At 44.3% G+C, this 15,146-nt stretch overlaps 1 protein-coding gene across 1 annotated transcript in view; it reads right to left on the bottom strand.

Annotated features, from left to right (window-relative positions):
* The window catches only part of TAF5 (TATA-box binding protein associated factor 5), a 38,197-nt gene that overhangs the window by 6,556 nt on the left and 16,495 nt on the right, over window positions 1-15,146 (bottom strand). Inside the window, exons 5-10 of the mRNA XM_073546567.1 lie at window positions 13,989-14,124; window positions 13,753-13,873; window positions 13,165-13,294; window positions 12,911-13,075; window positions 12,468-12,645; window positions 10,684-10,861 (exon numbers count right to left, since the gene is read on the bottom strand). Coding sequence (XP_073402668.1) covers window positions 10,684-10,861; window positions 12,468-12,645; window positions 12,911-13,075; window positions 13,165-13,294; window positions 13,753-13,873; window positions 13,989-14,124 — 908 coding nt within the window. The remainder of the gene's footprint in view (window positions 1-10,683; window positions 10,862-12,467; window positions 12,646-12,910; window positions 13,076-13,164; window positions 13,295-13,752; window positions 13,874-13,988; window positions 14,125-15,146) is intronic.

Raw genomic sequence — 15,146 nt, 5'->3', positions numbered from 1 at the left:
GGAGAATTATCAGAGGGAAGGCATATGCCAGGTCGAATTTCCATGAGGCCTGGAGGGCATCCAGTATATCTGGATGATCTGACGGAGACAGGGAAGCAAATGTTTTTGTCTGTTCTCTTTTCTGGCAAAGAGGTCCACCTGAGGTTGCCCCCATAGAGCTACTATGTCCTTGAAGACTCGGCGATTGAGGCACCATTCCCCTTGCCGAAGTGTGGGTCGGCTTAAGAAGTCTGTCTCTTGGTTGTTCTCTCCCCTGATATGAAGGGCAGAGAGGGACAACAAATAACTTTCGGCTAAGTTTAAGATTTTTTCCGCAGAAGACATCAGAGTCTCTGATCGAGTACCTCCCTGTCTGTTTATGTAGGCCACTGTAGTGGTGTTGTCCGATAAGATGCTGACATGCTTCTGTTGGAGCTGTGGAACAAAATGGTGTAGAGCATAATATACCACCGTCAGTTCTTTCAAATTAGATGAGTAGCCCAGTTCATCTCTATTCCACCTTCCTTGACAAAAGCTATTCCCCATATGGGCTCCCCAGCTGTGGGGGCTAGCGTCAGTGGTTAGGATACAAGATGGTACTATAACCCATGGGACTCCTGTGGACAGATGGTTATCATCTAGCCACCACTCTAGAGAAGCCAAGACCTCCTGTGTTAAGGTATCTTGCTCTCAAGGTGCCCACTATGCAGCATCAGATCCTCCAAGAGGACAGGCGACGGTGTGCGGATGTGACAATGGGCCCACCGGACTGCCGGGGCACAAGTGAGCGACCCTAATAGCGACATTGCCCCTCTCAGGGACATACGTGGTCTACTTATGGCTGCCTCAACTTTCTCTTTTATGAGCGCAATCTTTACCTGAGGGAGTAGACATCTATGGGTTGTGGAGTCTAACTGGAACCCTAAGAACATCTGAAGGGAATGCGGAACAAGTCTGGACTTCTGGAAGTTGATGATCCAGCCTAGTTCCTGCAAAGACGAGACCGCGTCAGCGACACGTCTGGTACTCTGGGTGACCAAGTTCCCGATAATTAGGAAGTCATCTAGGTAAGGCACGATTAGGGTGTCTTTCTGACGAAGATAGGCCATTACCTCTGCCATCACCTTGGTGAAGATTCTTGGCGCCGTAGAGAGGCCGAAAGGCATGGCCGTATACTGAAAATGACGGATCTTGCCTTCAAATACCATCGCAACCCTTAGGCACCTTTGGTATCTATCATGAATAGGAAGATGATAGTAAGCATCTTTCAAGTCAATCCCCGCCATTACACAGTTTGGGAAGAGAAGCTTTATAGTGAATCTAATTGATTCCATTTTGAACTTATAATTTTTTATAAATGTATTAAGCTTCCTCAAGTTTATATTTGTCCTAAACATACCATCTGGTTTGGAAGTTAAAAATAAAGGAGAGTAGAACCCTCTACCCTCTTGTCCCTCTGGGACTTCTACCAAAGCTCCCATGTACAGTAGGCTCCGAATCTCTACTTCGAGGGCCTTTTGTTGAACTATAGAGTTAAGGCGGGTTATGATAAAGAAATCATAAGGGATTTGAAGGAATTCTATTTTCAATCCCTCTTTAATTATACTTAGAATCCATGGACTTGAAGTTATTTGTTCCCATTTTGAAGCAAAAAATTTTAGTCTACCCCCCACTGGGAGGACAGATTTTTTAGTATTTATTCTCCTTTCGGAATGTTGAACCCCTAAACATGCTACCCTTTTGCTTTTCTTCCTTTGTGGGCCATCTATTTGATCTATCCGCTTGTCTCCTTCTTCCAAACGGTCGCCTTTTAAAGGTTCTCCTGTAGAAAGGGATAGAAGAATCAGGGAAGGCCTTCCTTTCTTTTGCTTTGGCGAGTATATCATCTAGGGCTTTCCCAAAGAGAAACTCACCCTCGCACGGGGTTGCACAAATCTTAGGTTTTGATTGCGCGTCCCCCTTCCAGCTCTTCATCCATAGTGCTCGCCTGGCATTGTTTACCAGACCAGCCGACCTTGCTGCTATCTGCAGAGTGTCTGCCGATGCATCGGCCATGATTGCTGCCGCCCCTCTAACAGAATAGCGGCCCGTAGTTTCTCTAGACACCTTCTGCTCGATTTGTTGATCCAATTGATCCAACCATGCAAGCATAGACCTGGCGGTGCATTTGTTAGCTACTGATGGCTTAAAAATGCCTGTGGTAGACTCCCAAGACCTTTTCAATGATGACTCCGCTTTACGGTCTAGCGGGTCCGCCAATAAACATGCGTCCTCTACCGGAATAGTGGACTGCTTATATTTGGTAACCAGCTTTTCCAATCTCTGCTCTGAATCCACTCCTGTGTCTCCATTCAATGTCAGCAAGCAGTTAATCCTGAATGCTATGTGTTTTCAACTATGCAAGCTTATATCTGGTATATAGGTTTTTTTTCAACTTACTCTGCTTGTCCCCTTATGTTGTGAGGTCAAGAAACTTTTCAAAGTGCTTTATGATCCATGTAGTGCTGGACATGTGTTTGACCACAACACTTTATTGGGTCCTGGTGTCTCAATTTAGTGTGATTGATTAACGAGAAGAGAGAGTAAAAAAAAAAAGTCTTAGCCTTAACCTCCTATATATTCAGACCTAGCTAGGGGGAGCATTTATGCAGGGGTGGCATTTATGCACATGTAATCGAAGTACTACTGGCAGTTATAACATGGCAGTTAGACAGGGCAGGAGACAGGTAAGACATTTATATACATCTACTCCCTGTACATTAGGAGTACAACAAATATATACCATATGCATTTGTGTAATTTTTATTCTGGCCGCTGCATTCACACACATCCACCGCCCTGGCATTAACTCTCTACACTCCATCCATATCGGCCCCTCGCTCCTTTCCTCTCCTATGTATAGCACTCACGCTCTTTTCACATTGTTAAATTGCACAGATCCAGTCAGTCCCACCATTAAACATCAGAGACGCTCTCACAAATCACTTAACCATCTGCTCACTCTTTCTATCCTCCTTCTCCTAGTCGCAGGAGACATTGCTCCCAACCCTGGTCCCCCATGTTATAGAAAGTCAAACCCCCCGACTGCTACACTTAGAAACCCCTCTAATCTTATTAATATTCCATGCATGCCATCTGTCTCTCTTAATTGTGCACTTTGGAATTCTCGCTCAGTGTGTAACAAACTCTCCTTCATCCATGACTTCTTCCTTTCTAATTCTCTTAACCTCCTGGCTCTTACTGAAACCTGGATCCAGCAGTCAGACACTACCGCTGCTGCTGCTCTTTCATACGGGGGGCTACACTTCTCTCATACCCCAAGATCAGACAATAGAGCAAGTGGAGGCGTTGGTCTGCTCCTATCACCAAAATGTACCTTTCAGGTTATCCCTCTAGTACCCTCACTTGTCTTCCCTTCTTTTGAGGTCCATGCCGTCAGACTCTACACCCCCTTCTCCATGTGAGTGGCGGTGGTGTATCGTCCTCCCGGCCCCTCCCATCAGTTCCTGGATCATTTTGCCACTTGGCTTCCACATTTTCTCTCCTGTGACATCCCTACCCTCAACATGGGAGATTTCAACATCCCCATTGCTCTTCCCCCTCTCATCATCTGCTACTCACCTTTTATCTCTAACCACCTCTGTTGTGAGTTCATTTTTCCCTTCACCATTGAGGTCTGATGAACTCCCTCCTCTAGTGAAGGAAGGTAGTGAGACTGATTACCAAACACCTGGGCAGCTAGATGACTGGGTGGCTGGAATTGAGTACTGGATATAAGGCTGCTGACGCCCTTCTTCCTGGCTGGTGATTTTCCTGCTGGATTCTTGGAGACCAGTCTGATTCCTGCATCTCAAAGCTAAGTTTTTCTGCTCTGCTTTGTACTCTTCAGTTTTGTTTTGCCTTGTTTTTTTGGAAGTTCTGCCATCCCCGGCCGGGAGTGAAATGAATTCCATTTTTGTCTCTGATCTGATGATATTTTGCTCTGTCTTCAGAATATACCTGAGTGCTGATAGTCTTTTGAAGCCTAGCGACTTCAGGGCCTGTTTTTCCTATCAGTCGGTTGGCTCATTTTGATAGGGTTTTTGCGGATGGCAGACAGCAGCTTTCCTATCCTGTCCTATGTAGTTAGCTTGGGCACCATCATTTGCTCAACCTATCTTTCTATCTGTGTTAGTGTTTTCATCTTGCTTCACCGTCATATGTTGGGGGCTGCCTATTGCTTTGGGGTCTGCTCTGGGGCAGTTTAGTTTTTCCCCTTTCTGTCTTTAGGCTATATAGTTCTCCGGCTGTGATCGAGGGGTCTAGGGCACCGTAGGAACCCCCCACGGCTACTGCTAGTTGTGGATAGGTTCAGGGGTCTGCAATCCGATAGCTGCCAACCTCTCTGGTTTTTCTGGACTTAGCTGTATTTTGTTTTTTCCTCCTTCGGTGACTCATCATAACACTCCTCATTTGGCAGCTTACTAATTCTCCAACGCATGAAGACGGTAACTCCCTCGACTTGGTCTTCTCTCGGCTTTGTGCAGTGGATGATTTTGCAAACTCCCCTCTCCCGCTCTCTGACCACAATCTTCTTTCATTCTCTATCAAGAACTGCCAGGCTGCTCAGGTCACCCCCACTGTCCAGACTTACAGAAACATACAGGCCATTAACAACCAGAAACTTATGAAGAACTTGCAGTCTTCATTGGCCCCTATCTCCTCCCTCTCATGTCCTGATTCTGCATTGAAGCATTACAATGAAACACTTCAAAGTGCCCTGGATGAATTTGCACCCCCTACAAATAGAAAACCACAACGCAGACGGCAACAACCCTGGTACACGGTGCATACACGTTTCCTGCAGCGGTGCTCCAGGTGCGCCGAACGTCTGTGGAGAAAATCCAATCTACACGAAGATTTCATCCATTTTAAGTTTATGCTTCGAACATACAACACTGCCCTTCACCTCTCCAAACAAACCTATTTCAACACCCTCATCACCTCACTGTCCAATAACCCGAAACGTCTCTGACACTTTTCATTCTCTACTCAACCCAAGAGTACAGGCCCCAACCACGGAGCTCCGAGCTGACGATCTGGCCAATTACTTCAAAGAAAAAATTGATCAGATTCGACAGGAAATTATCTCCCAATCACCTCATACCATGCACTGTCCTCTCTCCCCCACTGCATCTAGCTCACACTCTGATTTTGAACCAGTCACAGAAGAAGAAGCAAGCAGGCTCCTTGCATCTTCTCGCCCAACTACTTGCACCAGTGACCCATTTCCGTCACATCTCCTCCAGTCCCTTTCCCCTGCTGTCACCCCTCACCTAACTAAAATATTTAACCTCTCTTCTGGTATTTTTCCCTCCTCATTTAAGCATGCCATCATACATCCACTACTTAAACCATCCCTTGACCAAAACTGTTCCGCTAACTATAGACCTGTCTCTAATCTTCCCTTCATCTCAACTCCTGGAACGCCTGGTCCACTCCCGTCTTATCCGCTATCTCTCAGAAAACTCTTCTCGACCCTCTCCAATCCGGTTTTCGCTCTTTACACTCCACTGAAACTGCCCTCACTAAAGTCTCTAATGATCTGCTAACAGCTAAATCAAATGGTCATTACTCCATGCTAATTCTCTTGGATCTCTCTGCAGCATTCGACACTGTGGATCATCAGCTCCTCCTCACTATGCTCCGTTCCATTGGCCTCAAGGACACCGTTCTCTCCTGGTTCTCCTCCTATCTTTCAGACCGCTCCTTTACTGTATCTTTTGCCGGTTTCTCCTCCTCTCACCTTCCCCTTACTGTTGGGGTCCCCCAAGGATCGGTTCTAGGCCCCCTCCTCTTCTCCTTGTACACTGCCACTATTGGTCAAACAATCAGTAGATTTGGTTTCCAGTACCATCTCTATGCTGATGACACCCAATTATACGCTTCTCCTGACATCACGCCAGCCTTTCTAGAAAACACCGGCGATTGTCTAAACGCTGTGTCTAATATGTCCTCACTATATCTGAAACTGAACCTGTCAAAGACTGAACTCCTGGTGTTTCCTCCTTCTACTAATGTACCTATACCAGACATTGCTATTTCTGTGGGTGGTTCCACTATTACTCCCCAGCAACAGGCCCGCTGTCTTGGGGTCATACTTGATTCCGAGCTTTCCTTTGCCCCCCACATTCGATCACTGGCTCGCTCTTGTCATCTGCACCTCAAAAACATTTCTAGAATTCGACCTTTTCTTACTTTTGACTCTGCAAAAACTCTTACTGTTTCTCTTATTCATTCTCGTCTCGACTATTGTAACTCTCTTCTAATCGGTCTCCCTCTTACCAAATTCTCCGCTCTCCAATCTCTCTTGAATGCTGCAGCCAGGATCATATTCCTCACCAATCGTTACACCGATGCCTCTACCTTGTGCCAGTCATTACACTGGCTACCCATCCACTCCAGAATTCAGTATAAACTTATTACCCTCACCCACAAAGCCCTCCATGGCTCAGCACCACCCTACATCTCCTCCCTTGTTTCAGTATACCATCCTACCCGCACCCTCCGTTCTGCTGATGACCTGAGGTTAGCATCCTCAATAGTCAGTCCCACTCTCTTTATTAAGGCCTTAACTGACAGTATTACTGGAAACGCTCCCCTTTTCTTTTCCGCCAACCCGGCAAACATTATGTCTTGCGTGGTTTGGACGCTCTTTGTCTCCTCACACCCCATAGTGTTCCTCACGGATTTGATCAAGTTATCCACACTATCCAGGGGAAAACATGATCGTCCCTCAATGTCTGATGATGATGTGAGTGAAGAATCAGATTATCCCTGTTCTTTCTCTGATTCTGAGCTGAGGGTCACTTGTTTTTTGCTCCTAGTTTCTGAGGGAGTACTGGCACGGGTGAAAGCCTGTATTTCCTCCATTATTATGGCCCAAAGTCCTTTGATGACACTGCCGACCCTTGTCTAGTCTCTGGGGCATTGCTTACAGAGCTTTTTGGGGTAGGAGTCAGGGAGAGGCTGAGCACATAAAGCGCATACTTTATGTTTGGATTTCTCCTTTTTCTTCGCCTGGAAGAGGGGAGACATGGCGAAAGAGGGGGAGGGGGGGGGGGCTGGGATGTCAGCTTAATAGGCAGAGTATATATATTTCACACTCACCCAGTGAAGCTACTACTACCGGATCAGATGGCTGAGATCCTGTCCTATGTCTTGACTCTCCCACCTCGCTCCTGCGGGCGGTGTCTGTCCTGGTAGCGCAGTCCCTGGAGGAGCTGCCCCCCCCCCCCAGAGTCACCTGCTGGAGCGTGTACTTCCGTTGGAGATGACATGGCTCCCTGCCGCTAAGCTGCGGCGCTTGTTTAATCTTTTTCCCTCTTTTTTTTTTTTTTTTTTGGAAGTCGCTCCTCCTCCCCGGGTTTACTGCGCATGTGCCGTCACGCTCCTCATCCATCGTGCCCCGGAAGTTCACCCATTACTTCCAGGGCCTAGGAGCAGCTGCGCCGGCCGGCCACCGCGCCGTCGCCTTAGTATACGGCCCGCGCTTCTCCCCACGCTGCCGCCACCGCTGCCTTTTTCCTTCTTCGCGCCACTGGCGCACTTACCGCTCCCAGCAGCGGCGGCTCCTACGCGCTTGGTGGCACCTGGCACGCTTCTAGGTGAGACCGGGTGGTCCTTCCCGGACCCGGTCATCACCTTCTAGCCATCAGACGAGGGGGGAGCCATCTAACGGAGTCTCCCCCGACGCTGCCTCCGGACCGCAACCCAGGGCTGTGGAGTCGGTAAGCCAAACCTGCGACTCCGACTCCTCAATTTCCCTTACACCGACTCCAACTCCGACTCCACGACTCCGACTCCCACACATATTGCTTATACAGTGCCTACAAGTAGTATTCAACCCCCTGCAGATTTAGCAGGTTTACACATTCGGAATTAACTTGGCATTGTGACATTTGGACTGTAGATCAGGCCTGAAGTGTGAAATGCACTGCAGCAAAAAAGAATGTTATTTCTTTGTTTAATTTTTTTTTAAATTGTGAAAAGTTTATTCAGAGGGTCATTTATTATTCAACCCCTCAAACCACCAGAATTCTGTTTGGTTCCCCTAAAGTATTAAGAAGTATTTCAGGCACAAAGAACAATGAGCTTCACGTGTTTGGATTAATTATCTCTTTTTCCAGCCTTTTCTGACTATTTAAGACCCTCCCCAAACTTGTGAACAGCACTCATACATGGTCAACATGGGAAAGACAAAGGATCATTCCAAGGCCATCAGAGACAAGATCGTGGAGGGTCACAAGGCTGGCAAGGGGTACAAAACCCTTTCCAAGGAGTTGGGCCTATCTGTCTCCACAGTTGGGAGCATCATCCGGAAGTGGAAGGTTTATGGAACTACTGTTAGCCTTCCACGGCCTGGACAGCCTTTGAAAGTTTCCTCCCGTGTCAAGGCCAGGCTTGTCCGAAGAGTCAAGGCTAACCCAAGGACAACAAGGAAGGAGCTCCGGTAAGATCTCATGGCAGTGGGGACATTGGTTTCAGTCAATACCATAAGTAACGTACTCCACCGCAATGGTCTCCGTTCCAGACGAGCCCGTAAGGTACCTTTACTTTCAAAGCGTCATGTCAAGGCTCGCCTACAGTTTCTTCATGATCACTTGAAGGACTCTGAGACAGACTGGTTCAAGGTTCTCTGGTCTGATGAGACCAAGATCGAGATCTTTGGTGCCAATCACACACGTGACGTTTGGAGACTGGATGGCACTGCATACGACCCCAAGAATACCATCCCTACAGTCAAGCATGGTGGTGGCAGCATCATGCTGTGGGGCTGTTTCTCAGCCAAGGGGCCTGGCCATCTGGTCCGCATCCATGGGAAGATGGATAGCACGGCTTACCTGGAGATTTTGGCCAAGAACCTCTGCTCCTCCATCAAGGATCTTAAGATGGGTCGTCATTTCATCTTCCAACAAGACAACGACCCAAAGGACACAGCCAAGAAAACCAAGACCTGGTTCAAGAGGCAAAAAATCAAGGTGTTGGAGTGGCCTAGTCAGTCTCCTGACCTTAACCCAATTGAAAACTTGTGGAAGGAGCTCAAGATTAAAGTCCACATGAGACACCCAAAGAACCTAGATAACTTGGAGAAGATCTGCATGGAGGAGTGGGCCAAGATAACTCCAGAGACCTGTGCCGGCCTAATCAGGTCTTATAAAAGACGATTATTAGCTGTAATTGCAAACAAGGGTTATTCCACAAAATATTAAACCTAGGGGTTGAATAATAATTGACCCACACTTGTATGTTTAAAATTTATTAAAATTTAACTGAGCAGCATAACTTTTTGGTTTGTAAGATTTATGCATCTGTTAATAAATCCTGCTCTTGTGTGAAGTTTGAAGGCTCTAACTTATTTGCATCTTATCAAACCTGCTAAATCTGCAGGGGGTTGACTACTACTTGTAGGCACTGTATTTAAGTGAAAAATTTATTGTAGTACAATGTGAACCTCAGACATTTAATCATTTTTATGATCCAATAATCAAGATGTTTAGATAGAACAGTATATATTGGTGTACTACCCGGTTTTCATTCTTTTTGGTACAGATACGATATGGATAGACAGATATGGATAAATGGATAGATAGAGCATATTTCTAATCTGCTTTTGCTATTGAAAACATTATCTATGAGCTCAAAAACCTTTCAGGTGATGCAGTTTTTTAAAAAGATGATCAGCTTTTGCAGCTGAAAAACGTATCCTCAAAAAACACAGGAAAAACGTGTGTGAATGTAGCCTTAGATCAGGAATATAACAGCCATTTATAGGACATTTCATAACTTTCCCAAACTCCTATGAAAAAATATTCAGCACATCCTGCATTGAATTACTGTACCCAATTTATTATATATTTTAGGAGTCGGAGTCGGTCCATTTTATACCGACTCCAACTCCACCTCCACAGCCCTGCCGCAACCCCTGCCGTTCCCGCAGACACCGCACCGGTGGTGTGCACAAGGCCCAGGTATGTCTTCCTGAATGATATCCTGAGGTTCCCTGGGAACAGGAAACCAAAACTGAGGAGGAAAGGCGGACCGCCCCCTTTTTTTCCTTTCTGTAGGGTTTCCTGTTCCAAATGCGGTGGATCCGATACCTCCAGTGGGTGCTGTCGTGGCGAAGGGTAAAAAACACCTACAGCACACGGATGGCACTAATCACCCGTATTTAAATCATTGGAAAAGTCCAAAGCTGTCATTTATATTTCCAACCCTAAAAACACTGATACAAAAGATTAAAAAACAGGCAAGGACCATACCCTAATGACTAATCCAAAACACTGATACCATATTTTTTTTTTTTTTTTTTTTTACACATGTGTTTAAAAACACAGATGTGTGAATGAGGCCTAAGCCAGGGTTTTCAAAAACTCAGGCCAGAGTCATCTGTATGACCAGCTCTGCTCGCATGCATAGAGTAGGATTGATGGAGCCGCCTGCTATGGGAGATATGCACTAACCGGATCCCTAGAAAGACCCAAACTAGTGCACGCTGTGCTGTTCCCACATGAACTACTTGTCCATCACAAACAGGAAAGCCTATGTGCAAAGGCAGCACACTAACTGAAAACATGTTCATTTTTATAAGAGCTTAGGAAATTCAAACAGATACAAATATTAAATAACCTGGAAACATTTAAGCATTGAAAAAGTTTAACTTACCTGATGCTAAAATTTCTCCATCACGACTAAATTTAAGTGCATAGATTGTGTTTGAGTGACCCTTTAACTCTTCAACCATCAATCCATGGCCAATGTCCCAAAGCAAGACTCTGGCATCTGCTCCCCCGCTGGCTAGAAACTTTCCATTAGGAGAAAAGGTCAAAGAGTGAATAGGTCCCTGCAGAAATATACAAGTCGCATATCAATCAGCATCCAAAGTTTTCAGAGAAATAGAAATCATTGATCATGTCTCAATCCTACAACAGAATATGTACACATTATAAGAAAAAAAAAAAAAAATATATATATATATATATATATATATATATATATATATATATATATATATATATATATATATATATATATATATATATATATACATACACACACACACACATATATATACATATATACACACACACACACACACACAGGGGTTGGACAAAATAATGGAAACACCTGGGAACATCAACAAAAGTTAGTTTAATATGGTGTAGGTCCACCTTTTGCGGCGATTACAGCCTCACTTCTGAGGTATGGATTCATACAAGGTGTGAATTGTTTCCAAATGAACTGTAGCCCATTCAGTTAAAACACCCTCCATTTCTTTGAGCAACGATAGCTGCAAAAATCGACGTCTAACTTGAATCTCTAAAATCGACCATAAATGCTCAATAATGTTGAGGTCTGAGGGATTGTGGCGGCCAGATGAGATGCTCAACTTCATTACAATGTTCCTCGTGCCATGCTTTAACGATTCTAGCTGTAGGAATTGGTGCATCACCCTGAAAGATGGCGTTCCCCTCCGGGAACAGTGCTTGAACCATAGGATGCACTTGGTCGCCCAAAATGCCTAAATAATCTCGGCTGTTAATTTTTCCATGAAGGGATATCATTGACCCGGCAGATCTTCACGAAATAGCACCCCAGATAATCACATATGGGAGAAGGCAGTCTGGATGGAATGCTTCTTTCGGCTGTCTCCAAACGTACACTCAACCGGAAGTCGGAAATAGGGTAAACGATGATTCGTCTGAGAATATCACATGCTTCCACTGCTCAAGGGACCAATTCTGGAGGTTTCTACACCACTCAACGCTTGGAAATATTTGTCATTGAGAGCAGCGGTTTTCTAATTGCAGCTCTTCCGTGAAATCCAGATTTGTGCAGCTCCCGACGAACAGTTTTCGTGGAAACTGGGTTCTGTAGGTGTTCATTGAGCTCAGAAGTGATTTTCGGAGCCGTGGTCTTGCGATCCTCTCTCACAATTCGCTTTATAGTCCGACGGTCTCTCTCAGTCAACTTCGACTTTCGGCCGGACCTGTGCTTTGCTGCGGACGTTTTTCCTTCTCTTTCAAATGCAGTCATTACTTTGGAGACAGTACCTCTTGACCCGCCAAGCATTCGGGCACTTTGTTACACTAGCGCCTGCCATACAAACACCAACAATTTGGCCTCTCTGAAAATCCGAGAGGTCTGCCATTGGTATCAGGTTCTCATCAATGTTCTTACAATTCTGCAAAACAAACAGTTAATTTACATATACATCACATAACACAAATAATCAACTATAAAACATTACCATATGTCACGGTTTGCATGTTTATAACATGTTCGAAGATTATGATGCCAAAACGTTAGGCGTTTCCATGTTTTTATCCAACCCCTGTGTATGTATGTGTATGAGATAGATAGATATCTTTCTCAGAGTTTTAGTACGCATTAGGTCTAAATACAACATCCAAAAGCTGGAGGTGGCTGCACATTGTGCTGTATATTACCTTGTGCCCAGTAAAGATCCTCACACAGTTCCCATTGAGAACATCCCATAGCCGGACTGTCCTGTCCGTAGAGCCAGTGGCTATGTAGTTAGAATTTGGATGAAAACGAGTACTTATGACATCTGCCAAATGGCCAGCAAATATACGAAGTGGCTGATAGTGGTCAGTGGCCCATAAGCTGAAAATGGCAACAAGGGAAAAGTTAGGTATATTATTTACAGAATTCAATCACACGTTCTGTACAGAAATGTGTAGTGAAGAAATTGTAAATGTGTTTCTCTGCAAATTATTTTGGCACTACATGATCACTATGGAGTAAATGAATAAATAGGATTGCTCCTGAAATGGCATAAATGCACAAGTTCAGTAATATACACTGATAAAAAATTAAAAACCACCTAGCTTATATTGTGTAGGTCCCCCCCCAAAAAATAAATTTTTACCGTGCAACTCGGTCATGTCCTCCAGAAACAAAGTAGTAACCAAATGGGGAGAACTGTGCATCCCATACAGGATAGTTGTGACCTTTGTATGCTACCAGGCAGGTGAAGGTCTGCAGGCTCCATAGCCGGACAGTGCCGTCCTCTGAACTGGACAATAAGTAGTTCCTAGAAGAGGGGAGTTGTATAGATACACATGTATGAACTGTGGATGCTCTGCAGTCATCACATTTCATGCTGACCATATTATTCCTCACCTGTCTGGGCTGAAGCTTGTTGCATATACAGGACCACTGTGACCAAACAAGACTTTCATCTCACTGGCAGTTTTCTCATCCATAATTCGCTCCAATACATCATCTGATTCCTTGTCAATCAAGTTAAGATCTTGACAGGGAAAAAAAAATAAAATTAGATATTTCAGCAACTTAAGACAAACAGGTTCTGCCTTTGCAAAGTAAGTCTCCACTTGGGATGGGAGGTGGTGAAAATCTACAACCATGCCCCAAGTAGTGATTTTAGGTTTTGTTCTTTGTCCTGCTTTACTCAATTGGCCTGATTAAAGCCTTCAGAAAATAGAGGCCAAAAAGTGATCAATAGGAGAGGCTTCAATCAGCCACGTAATACAGACATGGATCGGTGGCCCGCACAGACTACAGAGCAGTTCTCATCTACCTTATGGGGGAAAGGGGGGGGTCATCCAAGGACCCCATGTTCATCATAACCAGACAACCTCTTTAAAAGTTTCTATAGGCATGAGCCTGTATTAGTCAGTAGCCTTTCTCAAGGTATAAAATACAATCCTGTGCTCTAAAGAGGTAGAACAAGAGTTTTTTTTTTTTTACCAGATGTACTTTTAACACTACGTAGTTTTTTAGGCGTCAAACTCCAGACGCGCACAGTGGAATCGGAGAAGCCTCCTGCGATCATGCTGGAATCATCAGTGACATCCACTGCGGTCAGGCCCTGCACGTAAATGACAATTTCATACAATTTTTATTTTTATTTATTTTTTTTTTTTTTTAAATCGGATTTTTAAAAAAAAAAAAAAAAAATAGGTGAGGGGACATTTTCAACATACTTGATATGCATTGAGAAATGTGTAAAAACATATTGACGGTAAAAAGTCTGGACCAAGTCGCATGCGCTTCGCTGCTTCCTTCATTATCATGATTTTATCAAGTTTGTCAGAATCTTTCAACTCTGGGAGAGGTATCCTAAGGGTGAAAAAAAAAATGAAAATACAATTAAAAACGTATAAACAAAAATGTAATTCAGAGTTCAAACAGGTAAAAATACAAAAACGGTGGAGGTTTAACTTTTTGTAATTCAGTGTCTCCCATACAGCCTTGTGTGCATACTAAGGCTACATTCACTCATCCATGAGCGGTAGATTTTTTTTTTTTTTTTTTCTTCTTCTTTACACAGACTGCTCACAGACCCATATTTCATTCGTTCATACACATCAGTTTTGTAAACGCATCCATGTGTGATCCGGGAGACTTGGAGCAGGTCCTATTCTCATCCATTTTGAGAATCAGCCTCAGCCAATTAAAGTCTATGGGGATCCATTAGACAGATGAAAAAACAAAGACTTGTTGTTACATCAGAGTTCCATCCAAATTTAACTGATACACTGTTAAAAGAGGTATTTCCATCTCCAAGATCCTACCCCCCAATAGGTAGATGTGATATTAGCAACTATCTCCAATTAGAAATGTAGTATAGTTCTTCTGATTTGCTACCCCATGTGCAGGGCACTGCAGTAGCTTAGGCATCCATGATTACAACCACTCATAGTGACCATTAGTTAGCCGTTAGTGGATGTAAACATCATACTTAAAGCTACTGCAATGCCCTGCACATGAGGTAAGCAACACAGCGAATCAGAAGAAATATACTACATTTCTAATTAGAGCTACTTGCTAACATCACATCTACATATTGGGGTAGGATCTTGGAGGTGGGAATACCCCTTTAAAGCAAATTTGTCAGTAGGATCAACACTCCTAAGCTGTCTATATGGACATGTAGGTTATAGGAAGCTGACTAAAGTGATAATGTTTTATTCCAGAGAAATCCAAGTTTTCCTAAGTGAGTTGTTAAGATCTATGGGCCGCACATAGATCTCCCTGATAATCTGTGTCCAGAGATTGTAAATTAAAGAGTTAGATACCAGTGTGAGACATGTAATGACAGAGTTTGCTCTCCTGATCTACAAGGCTCACTCTGATAATGA

Source organism: Dendrobates tinctorius, unplaced genomic scaffold (genome assembly GCF_039654945.1).
Source record: "Dendrobates tinctorius isolate UK_male_01 unplaced genomic scaffold, ASM3965494v1 ptg000149l, whole genome shotgun sequence".
Taxonomy (NCBI): domain Eukaryota; kingdom Metazoa; phylum Chordata; class Amphibia; order Anura; family Dendrobatidae; genus Dendrobates; species Dendrobates tinctorius.
Note: the sequence above shows the minus strand (reverse complement) of the source record. Positions and strands in the feature narration are given on the sequence as shown.